Source organism: Tympanuchus pallidicinctus, unplaced genomic scaffold (assembly GCF_026119805.1).
Source record: "Tympanuchus pallidicinctus isolate F22 unplaced genomic scaffold, pur_lepc_1.0 scaffold3, whole genome shotgun sequence".
Lineage (NCBI taxonomy): Eukaryota > Metazoa > Chordata > Aves > Galliformes > Phasianidae > Tympanuchus > Tympanuchus pallidicinctus.
Window position 1 is genome coordinate 57,408,280 of NW_026294747.1, and position 15,814 is coordinate 57,424,093.

At 51.1% G+C, this 15,814-nt stretch overlaps 1 protein-coding gene across 4 annotated transcripts in view; it reads right to left on the reverse strand.

Annotated features, from left to right (window-relative positions):
- Positions 1 to 13,493: 13,493 nt before the first annotated feature.
- DDHD1 (DDHD domain containing 1) overlaps positions 13,494 to 15,814 on the reverse strand; it is a 62,623-nt gene continuing 60,302 nt past the window's right edge. For all 4 annotated transcript variants that reach the window (XM_052696543.1, XM_052696545.1, XM_052696544.1 and 1 more), the window contains one exon: positions 13,494 to 14,526. In XM_052696543.1, the coding sequence (XP_052552503.1) occupies positions 14,345 to 14,526 (182 nt within the window). In that variant the 3' untranslated portion in view covers positions 13,494 to 14,344. The remainder of the gene's footprint in view (positions 14,527 to 15,814) is intronic.

A 15,814-nucleotide genomic window follows, 5' to 3' on the forward strand; every position in this document is an offset into this window, starting at 1 on the left:
GGCGGGGGGGAGAGAAGGGGCGGGCAGGGATGGGATGGGAGGAGGAGGAGGAGGAGGGACGAAGGAGGAGGAGGGGGATAATTAAAGGAAAAACGACCGCCGGGCCCCTGGCCTTTTATGGAAAAGAAGGACTGAGCGCAGCCGGGGCTGCTCCAACATCCGGGACTCGGAGCCGCACGGAACGGCTCGGAGCGGCTCCCGTCGGCGGCGCGGCCCCGTGCGGTGCCTTGGAGGCCCCGGAGAGCGGCTCCGCTGGGGCCGGTGGAGGTCGTGGGGCTTTTCCGAGCCGGCCCGCGCTTGCGGCCTGGCTGCTGGTGGCTTTGGGATGTGTTCGTCTTGTCCCGTTGGTAGAACGCAAAGACAAAAGCCTCACCTTGGCGTCGTGGTTCGTGGAGCCGAGGCCGGGCGATGCGCTGCCGCCCTCCATCCCGACCTCCCGAGAGCTTAGGAAATGGGAACTGGTTGAACCGAGAGCCTGAGCCGGCACAAATACTGAAAAAAAACCCCTATTATCCGCTTCCTGCAGCTCTCCACCCAATGATACATGCGTCCCGCCGAGGCAACCCGGCTTCCTGACCATCCGTCATGTGTGGAGGGAGCAGGACGGAGGGCAGGATGTGGCTGGCAGTGGCACCGTGTCCCATGAAAGCCATTCCGTTGCCTTGGGGATGGCACTGTCCTCAGCGTCCTGCGTGCCCATCCTCTATGGCTCCGGAGATGAATAATTGATAGGACAACAAAAACCTCATGGTGAGGATGGTGGGGTCCCACCACTTCTTCCCTTTTGCTGTTATGATGGGATCCCCTTTCCTATAAGCGTTAAGGTTTAGCACACAAAGAGCGTGGAGAACTCAAGCTAGCATGGCAGATAGTTGGACCAGGTGATCTCAGAGATCTTTTCCAACGTTAATCCAATTCAATTCTTCCCTGGACATCACTCCTGGCCAGCAGGACCCCATTTCTGCTTCCAAACCTGGGAGCTGGAGCCCAGCTTGCAGGGTGCCAGCAGGGGAACACCAGCCCTTAACAGCAGAGCTCTCCGATCCTATCTCAGTGCTGTTCCAGTGCCAAACAATAGGGCCATACACAGAAAGGGTTACTCTGTGCTCCAGCCTTTTGGCCGAGCTTCCCAGCTGATGCAATGCATCGCAGCCCTGCTGCGGCCGCCTTGTTTCACTACAGCTGACTGCTGCTGGTTTCTCCTGCCCTGAGCACCTCTTGCTGCTCCTTTTCCCTGCTCTCAGGGTGTTGGTGGCCAGCAGACGCCGTCCCCAGTGTCCCCATGCCATGCCGTGGGTGTGCGCGGAGGCGGGCGGCCACATCACCAATGTGCTGCCGAGATTTGGGGCAAGGTCAGAAAGGCACGGCGTGGGCTCATGCGTCAGAAGCAGCCAAGCATCCCCGGCTCTTCCCACTGTTTGCCAGAGCTCCGTGCTCCCTCCATGCAGCCATAGCCAAATAAGGTGCCGGAGCGCACGGCCGCTTCCATCGGGACGGAGGTGATGCCCAGCAGCCCGCTGCTGTCCTTCTGCCTTTCCCAAGAAACGAGTCAATGGATCTCGGGATGAAGTTGCCTTTGTTAAACCCATTTTGCCTTTTTTTATTTTTATTTTTAGAACGTATTTTTAATTTTATTTCATTTTTAATGTTTAACTCCGTGCAGTCAGCTCGCTTTCCCACCTCGCTGCAGCGGAGCCGGTCAGACTGGCTCCCTCCAGGATGACCGAAATCTAAACTCTGAGCTCCACCGGGTGATGGGAGCGGGAGGAGGAGAAAAGGAGAAGCATTTACTGGCGTTTCCTCCTTGCCCACCTGGGCAGTCTCCCCGTGCATCCCCATCTCCTTCAGCCTTTTGGATGTAGCCAAGGTTCTTTCCCACACGTGGCCATTTCCGAGCAGAGACAAGGTCACGCTCCTGGCAAGGGAAGTGCGTTGGGTAGCTCTGCTTCCTGGTTTATTCCCAGCCACATTCATTCTTTCCTGGCTTTGCCATTTCGGAAATGTCCACGTGAAGCAGCTTTTTCATTTTTCTGAATGTATATTGGAGTGATGGAGCTGTGTCACAGCTACATGTTGTACATAAGGAACCAACATGTGGTGTAGGCACTGAGTTTGTCAGCATCCCAGTGATAAAAGCATGGAACATTTCTGCGTTGGAGAGAATGGATGAAACACTGGAGAAGTGGAAGCTCAGTCTTTTTAGAGTGAATCCTAGACTCATACAATGTGTTGGGTTTAAGGAACCTCAAAGACCATCTGGTTCCACCCCTGCTGTGGGTTGGGTGCCTCCAGCTCAGGCTGCCCATGGCCCATCCATGGCCTCGAGCACCTCCTGGGATGGGGCACCATCCTGGGATGGGGCAATGAGAGAATCGTTGTAACAATTCCCTCTTGTGACCTTGCCAAGATGAATCAGCATCTCCATACCTCTCCTGCAGTCATACAACTTTATTTCCTTGAGGAGACAGCTCCATCCAGGTGGGACTTGTAGGTCTGCAGACTCATGTCCTCGTGTCTTCAGGATGGGCCGTTCATCCTTCCAAGAGAAATGTGTGATCCTGGTGCCAAGGCTTGTTTAGTAGAGGGCTGTTAGAGTTAGGGTAGGATGGTTGGGTTGTGGTTGGACTCGACGATCTTTAAGGTCTTTTCCAACCCGAGCAATTCTATGATTCTAAGTGATTATAAGATTATATTCTTGCTGAAACCAGGTGCTGGAAGAGCCTCCTGTCTTAGTGGGGACACATGGCCAGATCTGATGGCTGAGGATGCTGAGACAGTCATAGCCATCGGTGTGGTCCTTTGTGCCCAAAGGCTACAAAACTCATCCCTGAGGCTAGAATATATCCTAGCTTGCATGAAATAGCTGCTCCCACACAAGAGGCAGAGCGAGCACCTCCCTCAAGCCAAGCCAAGGGTTCATCACCCCAAACTGCCGAGCATCACCCGGCGCCCTGCTGCACCCTTGCTCAAACCACAACCTCGCTGCAGGGCTCTTCCTTCTCTCTTCCTTTCCAGGAGCTGCATGCACTTCAGTTCCCAAAATCCCGGGTGGGGATTTTTACTTCCCAGCCTCAATCCTCCGCACTCAGCAGTTTGCAGCAGTAACCCCGCTCTCTCCTTCCCGACCTGTGTCAGGCATGAGTTTCCTGTTGACATTAATCCCTCGACCGCCGTTTATCTTCTGAGCTTTTTCGATCCCGCGGTCACATCCTTCTGATGTTCCAGCTGCTCCTGCTGCCTGTCGCTTCCCTGGGCCCAGAAAGGAGGGAGTTTGCCCCGAATCGTCATCCAGATGACCCCAATGGTCATTATATGTAGATGTTCCTGCAGCAGGCTCTGACCTCCAGATGAGCTGGAGGGGGCTGTTAGCAGAAAGCTTGGGTGCTTGGGATGGAGAATTGGGTGAAAGCTGGTAAATTCTGCCCTAATTAATTCACTCTATGGCTGAAAATGCCCCTTCCCTGCTGCCACAGAGTGCACCATGAAGGTCAGTGCAACTCATTTTGGCAAATGCTGTTTCCAGAAGGAGATCCCAGAATCCAAGCAGTTTGTAGAGCTTCTTGGCTAGAGGTGACTTTGCAAAGTGCTTTCCTGCTTTGCACTTGCCCAAGAGAAAGGGAGTAACTCCAGCCCAGATGTTCTCCCCTAATCCACATCCAACCACTTTCTATTGTCCCTCTGATTTTTGGAGCTTTTGTCACTCCCCTTCTGGCTTCTCTCCACCTCCAGAAGGCTCCCATTCATTTGGCCCAGTGAACACAAAGCATTGCCCTGAGGCTGAGTTCCTGCCGTGGGGCAGAGGCCCTGCTGGGCTCTGTTTGAGTTGGAGAACCCAAATGTGCCACCAATGCTCCATCAGCAGCCCCAGAGCCGGCAGCTGTGGGGTGCCATGAGGAACACCTGGCATTCAGGAAGAACAAATGAGGATCACAAATAATTCATCTGATGGCTCCGAGACCATTATCTACAGAGCTGGCCAGAGAGTGCAGAGCATCCATTTGCATGGCTTTTGGATGCAGCAAGGGAGGGAGGGACGGGGAATATTCCCTGAATCACACCATGAATGATTCTTAGCTGCTGTTTGGGCCCTTCCAGGGCGGTTATTAAGATGAGAAGTTGAGCTGTGGGAAAACCCACCCCATACATCTCCATCTGTGTGCTTTCAAGCTGCAGCCCCATGCCCTGCCCTGCATTTCCCGTTATCTCTGCAGCCCCAGCTCTCCCCTCCCCAACGGCCCTATGAAACTGGCTTTGTGCCCACGGGTTTTTCCTCTGGGGTTGCAGGGAGCAGCCAGGCTGAGCTCACCCTGTGTGCTGTGTTTGGGGATCCACAGCTGGAGCATCCCTGCTCTGTGTCCGTATGGAGTAGTTGGGAATCAACTGGAGCAAATCAGCAGCAAAACCCAGCAGGAACAACGCCATGTCCTGCTCCATCTAATGTTTCACACAAGCAGACTGATAAAATCCCCTCATCTTGGACGGTGAGTTTCCCAGGGCACCGCTTGACCCCACAGCGTTGCAAAAATCCCCAAAATCCAACCAGGATTGGAAACAGAGCTGCGGGAACTGGCTGGCTGATGGGGATGGGGGATCACTGAGATGGTTTTCCCATTGCAGAAACGCAGTCTGGGTATTGGAGTGCTCCACGCTGGGCTGCAGCCCCAAAAAGATGTTCTGGAAATGGAATTTTGCTTCACCTCCCATGGTCCCAGCTACAATAGCAGCAGCTCATGGAAATCCATCCCCCTGAAGATACTGAGAGTAAACATCCATTGCTCAAAGAGGAATAAAGGACCTGGAGCCAGGCATGCCACAGCAGCACAGTGAGCTGGGAGTTGCTGAAAACCCCTACAGGTCAGGCAAGTAAAGCAGTAGGCCTGTAATTCCAGCTGGCCCTATAAATCACACCTTGCCCATAAATCCCATCCCCACCTGGGAAGCTCTGCGAAGCTGGTAAATGTGGGAGAGGAGGAAGAGGAGGAAGAGGAGGAGGATGAGGAGGATGAGGAGGATGAGGAGGATGAAGGCACTGAGGATGGAGCTGATGGGGTTTGGCCACTGATGGGGTTTGGCTGCCCTTGTTCACATGCTGCTGGAGAAGAAACAGCCTCGAGTGAGTGCTCTTATCACAGCACGTCATCACAGAGCTGCGAAATCAGAGCTGATAACAGGTATGGGAGTGAAGATGCCAACACCACGTGGGCACCAAAGCACTCGTGCCACCCTGATGGAGCCCCGATGGTGCTGCTTCACCCTGCAGGAGTCACCCCAGTTTGTTCCTGAGCCCATGCTGTGGGTGCAGGGGGAGCAACCAGCATGTGAGAGCTCCAGCTGGGCATCCCTAAGTGTCCCCACGGCATCTGCATTGCTGCAGTGAGCAGTGGCCAAGCTCCGGAGGTGGATGATGCCAATGCTGGTGGTTCTGTGCTGGCTGGCATCAGTCCTCACTGGAGAGGTGAGCGCTGAGCAGGCAGTATTGCAGCTAATGCTGGAGAAACAGAGGCAGAGCTGATCTGGGTGGTGTAATAAGGCGGGTGTGATTGAATCAGATGGACTCTGCAGAGCAGCAGGAGGGCTGGAGCGTGTGGGGAGCTCAGTGGGAATGGGCACTGGGGACATCTGGGAGTTGTAGAGTCATAGGATGGAGTGGGTAGGAAGGGACCTCACAGCCCCCCCCAGCCCTATCCCTGCTGTGGGCTGCGTGCCCCCCAGCTCAGGCTGCCCAGGGCCCATCCATGGTCATGGACACCTCCAGGGATGGGGCACCTGCAGCTTCTTTGGATGACCTGTGCCAGGGCCACACTGCACCTGTAAAGTAAAACATTTCCTCCCCAGAACATCCCCCAAAGCTCACCAAAACACAGAATTGGGAGCTCCTAGGAGGTATGTAATCCATGAGGGAGGCTTGGAGGAATTTGGGCTGTTTTCCCTAGAGAAAAAGAGCAGTGATAACATCTGCAGGCAGATAATAGAGGGTTTGCCCAAAGCAGGAGGGATAAAGGGGTGGAAAATGCTCAGTTCCACAACAGAGAAGCAAAAAGCGATGGGGAGATCTGCTAGAGAGGGATTCAGGCGAGCCCTCAGGGGAGGCTGGAGAAGGAATAACCCAACCAGAAGATCATTTGCTCTCCACACAGCTGTGGTGCCCCATCCTTGCAGGTGTCTGAGGCCATGGATGGGCCCTGGGCAGCCTGAGCTGGGGGGCACCCAGACCATGGCAGGGATGGGGCTGGGAGAGCAGCGGGAGGCGAGCAGCTCTGCAGCGTGCCAGGATGCACAGCACAGAACGATCTTCCCAGGACCTCGTTTATTTTCCCATCCACACGGAAACATGGAAATGGAGAGGAGCTGAGACCTATTTTGGCTGCCCGATGTGCTTTTTCCTCCCTGGGGGTTTGTAAGCGAGATCCTGTGAAGCCATTGCTGTTTATCCTGGGCTTGCAGCCTCTAGCTCTTTATTTTGCTTGCTTTTAAATAACACCAACATCGGGCTCCATTGGGTTCTCTGAGAGATTCTTTTTCAAGGCAGAGCCCAGAAGATCTGGCTGTCACAGTGTTTTATCCAAGCACAAATGCCCCATCCCTCCTATTGGGACCACAGTGTTGCCATCATTCCCTTTGCTTCAGGCAGTGGAGCTGCTGCCAGATGAGCACATGGGTTACAGCAATGTGTTCCTTGCATGGAAAGCCTTCGCCTCCCCAGCGATGGCAGCACCCAGCCAGGAAAAATAGCAATAGGAAAGAATAAGGAAAAGAAAAATGACAACAAGAAACCAAAGTTCATCAAATCCTATGGAAAGGAGATGGAAGAGTCACTGCCAGGTGTCCAAGGAGAGCTCACTGGTACCATGTGGAAAACCAAGAAGGGTTGGTCATTGGCAATGTGCCCTTCCCATAAGGGCTCTGGTATGGACATGGCATCCAAGAGCAAATGCCTCCCTTTCATAGAATCATTAAGGAGAAAGAAAAAGAAAAGCAAAAAGCAAAATTCTTCTTTGCAGAATAGCCGCTCCAGAGAACGTGAGTGACATTTCCAGCAGGGCAAGGCATGCTCCACGGTCATGTCCCAGCTAATACAAGAGAGAGATGGGCTTGTTTCCAAGCACTCTGGCTTGGGGCCAGCTGCTTAACTCTTGGCATCTCAGTTCCTCAGCTGGAAGCAGGACGGCTGTTCTGCATGGCCTCTCCTGGGCTGTTCAGGCGTGGGGAGGTGAGAATGGGACACACTGCAGCCCCAGCACTGCAGGATGGTTGGAGTAGGGATCACAGGACGAGGCTGCAATGCAAGCAATGTGCAAAAGCCCCCACAGGATGGCTGTCAGAACCCTGCTCCCGTGCTCAAAGCTCGTTTTTCTGCAAGGTTGGGCTTACTGTTGGGTGGATACATGGTCTGCTTCATGGGGAGCTGCTCCATCCTGGCACTCGGAGTTGCCCACTGCCCCCATCCTACTCCATGATTCTGTAGAATTCCATAGATTCCTGCTTATTCTGATTCCACGATCCTTTGATTGCTATGACATGCAGCCCATGGGCAGCTCCAGCTCCCCAGGACCCATCCGGGGGATTTTGGAGCTGGTGGAGACGATTCACAGAGAGCATCGCAAACTGCAAAACCGTATGTCAGGAAGGAGGCAGCAAGCATCCTAACCAGAAACATATTTGAGGAGTGAGTCAGTGGGGGGGGGGACGGGGGAAGCAAAAAGAAAGTTGCGCCCTTTTGCTTGATGAAAAAAGCACATGGCAACAGCCAGCGATGTGAGCAACATTCCCCGCTCCGACAGCAGTGCCAGAAAGCAAAATCATGACTCAACCTTTGCGTTTCATCCAAATCTAAAGAGAAATCTCGCTCAGGAGGGGGCAGCCAGCCATGTAGGGTGTTAATTAACTAAATGGTTCAGGAGGACGAAGTCATTTTGCAGAAGTTCGTAGGCTCATTTGGAAGCTCTGCTTCAAAACACTGCTTCGAGTGTGGAGAAACAAGTGGGATACACAAATCTGTGCACGCATGCTTTTCACAGAGCCCACAGACCAGGACCTGCAAGGACCTCAATGCTTCGTGCAGCAACATCTTGCGTCCAGAAGTGCTTCACTAAGACCACGAACACATCACTGTAACTCACAAATCCGAGAGGGCTGAGAATGCCATTGTGATGATGAAACACAGCCGGCGATTGGCAAGGCGTTCACTGCAGCATCCCTGCACCGGACAGTGGCAAACACCCAGCACTGATGTCCTGGGAGCTGTGATTGCAGATGTCAGAAATGCAATGTTGGGTCAGCGACCACGGGAAGCAAGCACTAATTCCCCTGGTGAACAGATGTGGGCTGCAGCACGCAGGTTGCTTTCGTGACAGCACAGCACGCAGCTTTGGGAGGAATGGCTCTGCCCTCTCCCTTTTTTTTTCTGCAGCCTTCCCCGCCCTCCCTTCCCCTGCTGATTTTTAATAATTCTGTTTATAGGAAAATGTTCTAAAATAAGGCTTGCATGCAAGGGGCAGTCTGGTAAGCATACAGGAGAAACCCCAAGGAGTGCATCAAGAGGCAGAGCCGTCCCATCCCACTGCGACACGCTTTGTTAACAGAAAACATTTGGCTGTTTGTTTCAGTGTGAGCCCTTCTTGCAAAGTACACACACACACCTGAACATGAGTGCTGTGAAGCAGCAACGAGACACGGCGCCGGTACCCCTTGGTGGGAGCAGCTGGAGCTGAGCAGTGCTGGTTTGGGGCTGAGCCATCCTCCTTAGCAAGGAAGTCTCACCATGTCTGTACTGAATTGTATTGTGGAATCACAGCGTGGTTGGGTTGAGTTGGGCCTCCCCAAACCCTCCTGCTGTGGGCTGGGTGCCCCCACCAGGCTGCCCAAGGCTCCATCCATGATCCAGGGCCACCCACAGCTGTTGGGAAGCATCCTGCCCAGCCTGGCTCCCAGCAATGAAGCCCTGCAAATCCCCATGTTGCACTGCTGCCCCATGGGCATCGCCGCCCTGTGCCCACTTCCACCAGCCCACCCAACCCATCCTCTTCAATCATTCACAGTTCTCTTTTCCACTGTGGAAACTCATTTCTGGAAGCACAAACGTGGAGAACGCACTGTGGAACATGTGGTCCATTGGCTTCATTGCCAAGAGTGTCAGAGGCTGCCCAGAGAGCTGTGGGTGCTCTCCAAGACCTCCAAGATCAGCCCTAACCCAGCCCCACCATGCCCACTGACCATATCCTCAGACCCACATCTCCACGGTTCTGGAACACTCCAGGGACGGTGACTCCACCACTCCCTGTGCTGTGCTGGCAAATCAGAGGGCAAAAGTCTGGATTCATAAGGAACAGGATAAGATGAAGTCATTTCTACTTCAAACAGCTATTACTAATTCAAAACCTATGCTGAAAGAGACTTCTTACAAACTACAGAAAGTAGTTAAAACCCCCAAACTAGATACTTTAGCGCAAACAAACTTGACATTTTGTTTTAAACTGGAGGCCAAGAATCTTCTTTATCAAACAGCACAGTGAAATGTCAAGACCCTTCAAGAGGCTGCTCTTCAACTGCAAACTATGGCATTGCTCTGGGATGTGATACAGACTTTGAGAGAAACTGAAAGAGCCATGAAAGCAAGAAGAACAAAGCAGATGTGGGGTCTGCAGAGCTCGGGGCAGGGAGGTTTGCACGTCACCTCTCCCACCTCCACACTTGGGATCAATGAGGCATGGAAAACCATGGCACCATGTTTGCTGTGCACTCAGCGACTTCTCACACCCAAAGAGAAAGGATGCAGCTGAGGGCTGCTGCAGGGAGATGGGGCATCTTCAGTGGAAGGGCTGAGAGTGGAATTTGTTTTCTAATGGGACCAGAGAGCACTGACCTCCAGGGTGATCTAGAAGCTCAACAGCCAGGCATATTGGGGCTTTCCCTATTCTTTGGAGACACTGAATGTGCACACTCAAATTGTTCATGTTGGATGGAGCTCTGGGCCTGATCTGGTGGGGGGCAGCCAGCCCATGGCAGAGGTGGGAATGGGGGGCTGGGAGGTCCCTTCCAACCCAACCCATTCCATAACTCCGTGGCAGGAGCTTGAAAATAGGTGGGCTTTGAGGTCCCTTCCAACCCAACCATTCTAGGATTTTATCATCCTGGAGGATGAATGCATCCATGTGGGCTGAGCTGACACTGAGCTCTAGGAGAAGTCTCCTGGATCACGACAGCAAAATATCTCTTGGATTTCAAATGGGTTGCAGGGCTTCAGCTTGTACGTCTTGAGAATGCACAGACTGTGCTGCAGCAAGCAAGCTTCAATGCCAGCAAACTGAGTTCAAAGCAGAAATTAGATCAGAAATCTTCAGAAGAGGTTTGAGATAATGGGCAGTAGGGAAGTGGTACTGAAACGTACCTGGGGAAGAGGGAGGGAAAAATAAACCTGGACAAAGTTTGCCTTTTTGGAAAATGCTTATTAAGTGCAGGCAAAATGCAGAGTTTAATACAAATGTCAGGCTGATAAACCAGCAAATGGGACTGTTGCATGGATGGCAATCTGGGGGACAGACTTTCTAGTGGGGTCTGTTGTGACAGGACAAGAGGAAATAGTTTCAAACTAAAGCAGGGGAGAGTTAGGTTGGATATAAGGAAGAAGCTTTTTTACACCACAGATGGTGAGCACAGCACAGGTTGACCAGAGAGGTGGTGGTGCCCCATCTCTGGAGAAACCCAGGGTCAGGGGATGGGCTGTGAGCACTGATGGAGCTGTGGGTGTCCCTGTGCACTGCAGGGAGGGGAGCCAGAGGGCTTTGAAGGGCTCCTTCCAACTCCAATCACTCTGTGGTTCGATGAAAATCAGCGAAGACATCAGAGAGGGACTCTGAGGCAGAAACCTCAACTCCAAGCCAACAACAGAAAAATAGGAAAGGGAATGACATTTGAAATAAACTCGTGGGGCAGAGGGCACACAAAGGTACATTAACTATCTAACCGCAAACAGTTGACATAGTGATGAATGAAGTAAAAGAAATCAATTTCCAACCATTCAGCTCGAGGCACAGCCAGCTCTGCATGAGTGGTGTGGGAAAGGAGCAGCAGGACAAACAGAATCGTGCAGGAGGTGGCAACCAGGTGGAATACAGACATGAGAATGGACGCTTCTTTCTGGTCAGCCTCAGACTGATAAGGAGCTGAAATAATTGCACGTGGCCAGCTGGGCTGTCACTGCAAAATAAAGCAGCAGCAGAATGCAAGCACGGAATCACAGAATCATTAAGGCTGGAAAACACCTCCAAGATCCCCAAGGCCAACCCCAGCCCACCCCACCATCCCACTGCCCGCGTCCCTCAGTGCCACATCTCCACTGAACACCTCCAGGGATGGTGACCCCACCACTGCTGGGCAGCTGTGCCACTGCACAGAAGAGGCTGTTCCTAATATCCAACCTGAACTTCACCTGGCACAACTTGAGGCCATCACCTCTCGCCCTGTTGCTGGTCACCTAGCAGCTATGACAGAAGAATTAGGAGCAAAGGGATGAAATTCAGTAAAATAATTTAAAAAATTGAAGGAGGTTATTTGCAAAACGACCTCGTATTAAAAAAGACAGCCAAGCAGTGAGCATCAAATTTGGACGAGTGCAGGAAAACAGCTGAGGATCAGTCAGGAGACGACAGCAAGGCGGTTCATTGCCCTTATCTTGGGTTCTCAAGAAAAACCACCCGCCAACACAGCTTGTAAGGCTAAACATCACTCTGTGAATGAAAACAAGTCGGTCATTGGAAGCCAGCACATTCCAGCTCTGTATTCTGCAGCAGGCCATCTGACCAGAAAGTTTTAAGCGTGAAATTTAGAATCCAGCGTGCAGTGATGGGGCTGTGCTCGAGGCTGTGCTGTGCTGCAGACATGGGGCAGCCCTTTTTTTGTCAAATGGCTTTAAAGTGCCGTTATCAAAGAGCAAATCATCTTCGCAAGAGGGGAAGAGAGGTTTTTTGAGAATTAGAAAGATGAAAATCAGCCTATAACACGCATCGTATGCTTGTATGTGCTTTAGAATAAACCTCCGTTTAACTCCTCAGGCGCGTCGTCTTTGTCACAATGTTAGGAATGCTTCTCAAGTGCTGGACCAGAATCCACTCCATGAGAGCAGGACGAAGGCAAGGCGATGCTCAGCTCCTGCCCCTCTCCCTGCTTGCCCCAGAGGTACACAGGAGGTACACCAGGATCCCAGCCCTTATATGGAGCGTGCTCCGCAGGCTCCAGCACGTCCCGGTGCGGGGAAAAGAGCCATCCCATAAATCTGAAACATGTTCTGGACAACGGCAGAGTTTACGCAGACCACAAGAATTGTAGGAATTAACCCCCTCTGCTCGCAGCGCTGAAAACAAGATCTCGTGGAGATGCAGAGCTGGAAAGCTGTGCACACCATCCAGCAGCTGTGACACCATCCAACCCCGAGCACAAACAGGGCGCATTCGGAAATGTTTTGCATGTTCCAAATATAAAAGGGGATTCTCCTTTTATGTTCAAGTTCTCCTAATTAAGAAGGGTTGACTGAACAAGGAAAGCAGCCGCAAAAACAAAAGCCTGTTTTCTGGAGGTGTCAAACTGCCCTCCGCTTAAAGGGCAGACCTGAATTTTTAATGATTACTCATCAAACAAGGTGAACTTGCCAGGCATGTTACATTCACTGAGGCCAAAAAGATTTAATAGCCAGAGTTCCACAGACCCAATGTCTTGCTGCATTTATAGCAGCACCGTTCCCATCATCTTCTGCCCTTCCCCCCCACCTCCCATTCCTCCCTTTACCCCCTCTGCACTGTTTATCCCTTTGTAATTGCTGCTAAATCCCTAACCACAACACACAGCCTCACGCCCCGTTCCTCCCCCATTGCACCACACACTCGGGCACAAACAAGAGCCCAAGCAGCAGCGCTGCTGCCCTCCCCCTCCCAAACTCCAGGATTGAAGGATGCTGGTTGGGGCTGCTGGTTCCACATCTGTTTACATTGAGAACGCGGCTATCTGCTGACACCACGGCCTCATCCTTTGCAAAGGAAAGCTGAGATTCTGCAGCTTCTAAACATGCCATACAGACCACAGATACCCCAGCCAGAGGCAGTGCAGAGGCTGTGGATCTGGCACTTTGCTCTAGAGCTGTGCATGGCTTCAGATCCCAGCAGTGACCTTGTAGTGTTTCATTGGGAGACATTTCCTTTCATCACAACACATCCCTCTTGGAGGCTCCTGAATTAGTTTCAGATGCAAATCCAACCTAAGTTCTGGTATCCTCAGGTCTCACCAAGTTTATATACTGCTGCTCTCCTTCCTCTTGACGGCTCCTTGCATGTCTATATACACAGACAAATATATGTTTCCATACAGAATATATATTCTGTATATTCACATATATTCACATCTACACATGGCAAAGGAACCCTCTATGCACTGAGGTCAAAGCCTTCATACGTTTCAGAGACACGTGGGACCTGGCCAAGCAATGACTCACCTTTGAGAAGAAGGTGATTAACGTCATTTGTGTGAAACCACAAATATTTATTTTAATGAAAAAATACTTAAAGTGTGCCACAGTGTCCATATATTCATCTGAATAGTAGTACAAAGATATGCATTTCTGAGAAAAAGTCTTAACGCTGTAGAAAATAAACGTGGTTCTTAAATTATGTCAAAAGAAACCAGTAAAAAAGTAATGATTTATACACTGGGATAAAATGAAACGGAGATAATAAATTATAATTACAGTATTTCAGATCCTCGTGGTGCTTTTCAGCGTTGGTTTCTCCACGTGCCACGCAGAACACGGCCCAGCAGCCAGCCCTCAGAATGGTGCTGTGGGTAACAGGATGTGGAGCTGAACAGATCCTAGAGAAACGACACCACCGTTCGTTACTGACTGACACACACGACATTGGAACATGGCAGTTTTAGGTTTGTAAGTAACACATACTTCGTTAATGGAAATTAATTTCGCTTTTTTTTTTTTTTTTTTTTTTTAAATCAACTCCTCTTTTTATACTTTAATGAACTGAACAGCAATTATGGTCATCAACAAGAATGTCACCCGAGCACGATGCACGATGGTGCTTAAGTGGTGCTGCACGTTGCGTCGTCTTTTTATGCAAAGTCAACAGGAATTTGGAACAACCTCAGGTCTGATTAAGCACTGCAAAACGTTTGAAACTATAAAGTGCTTTTCCATACAAATCGTTTTTGCTCCTTAGAAACAGGAAAAAACCCAAACATGCACTTAAACCTGAAACCTCCATGCCATACATACTGCGGTTTAACATCTGTTTTGTGCCATTGGTTTTCAGATTTCCTTTCCCATCCCTCCCAACCCCCAGTCAAAAATTCAGATAGCATCCAAATTGGATTTGTCAGTATCGTCCTGGTCGTGTTTGTACATGAAGGTGAGGAGGAAAAGAGCAATATCCAGAGATGACCAATAGGCAGTGTGCGACGTGACTGCAGACCAGTATCTGCTCTCCACCAGACCTTCCCTGAGCTCGAAATCAATCCTGTGCTCCAGTTCCACTAGAAATTGGAGAAGAAGGAGAAACGCTGTTAGAACTGTATGTCAGTGGAAGGAAAAGAAATCCTTGCTCATTTGTCTGCCACCTTTATGTCTGATTCTGCAGAAACCAAACCTAAAGCTTGAAAAGAGCTGGTATATATATATAAGTAACTGTATATAATCTTTGTATGCTGATTATAGAAATAAATCTATGCTCCTTATGATAACTGCACAGAAATACCCAGGAGATGCTGAGATCCCGTCGGCAAACTCTGTCAGGAGGGGGATGCTCAGAGCCTGCAGCACTGAAGGGATCTGTTGTACCTCTGGCAGCCGAATCCCCATTCAGACTACATGCAGCACGACGTGCTTTCAGAAAACCATAGCTCTTTTTGATTTCCAGATTATTCCAAATACATTTCAGCAGTTATCTTTCCATTGTAATGGCTGCTTTGATTAATACCACATTCAGAGCAATTCTTACTGCGCGTTGCACTGGGATGGTTGACCTATTGCGAAGGCACTTCAGCGGTTAGAAAATCTGCAAGGAGCAACAGAGTGAAAAGGACAAAACTAAAAGCCTGCTTAGCTACAAAAGCCAAAACCCCATATTGAGTAAAAAATGCAGCCATTTATCATAGGCAATTTCAAGGAATTTTAATTCTTGGCTGGGAGAGAGCATAAATGGAGCATCACAACAAGCGCTGCCTCCGCGGTCATGGCACAGCAGCACGGGGGAGTGACAGCCCTTCGTCTCTCACAGCGGCGTTCCGCTGCTTTCCAAACACAGCAAGGAAAGGGAGTCGGAGCCTCTGCATACCAGGAGACAACCACAGTCATTTCCACTGAGATGCATGCATTCAGAACCAGTCGCTCTGCAGCAAAAACACCCCGACCAACCCTGTCTCTGTTACAGAAGCTTGGGAGGAAGCCAAACCCCACTGCAAGCCGTGCGGCCACTCTCTCGGAAGCAGACACTCGGGCCATGGATTGCATCACTCTGCCCACAGATTCGTGGCCTCTGCTCCAAGTTCTCCTCCTATAGACGGGATTTCACAGAATCACAGAATGGCCCAGATTGGAAGGGACCTCAAGGATCACGAAGCTCCAACCCCCCTGTGCCATGCAGGGCCACCAACCTCCACATTTCACAGCAGCCCAGGCTGCCCAGGGCCCCATCCAACCTGGCCTTCAACACCTCCAGGGATGGACGGGGCATCACAGCCTCTCTGGGCAGCTGTTCCAGCACCTCACCACTCTCACAGCACACAACTTCCCCTGACATCCAACCTCCATCTGCCCTCCCTC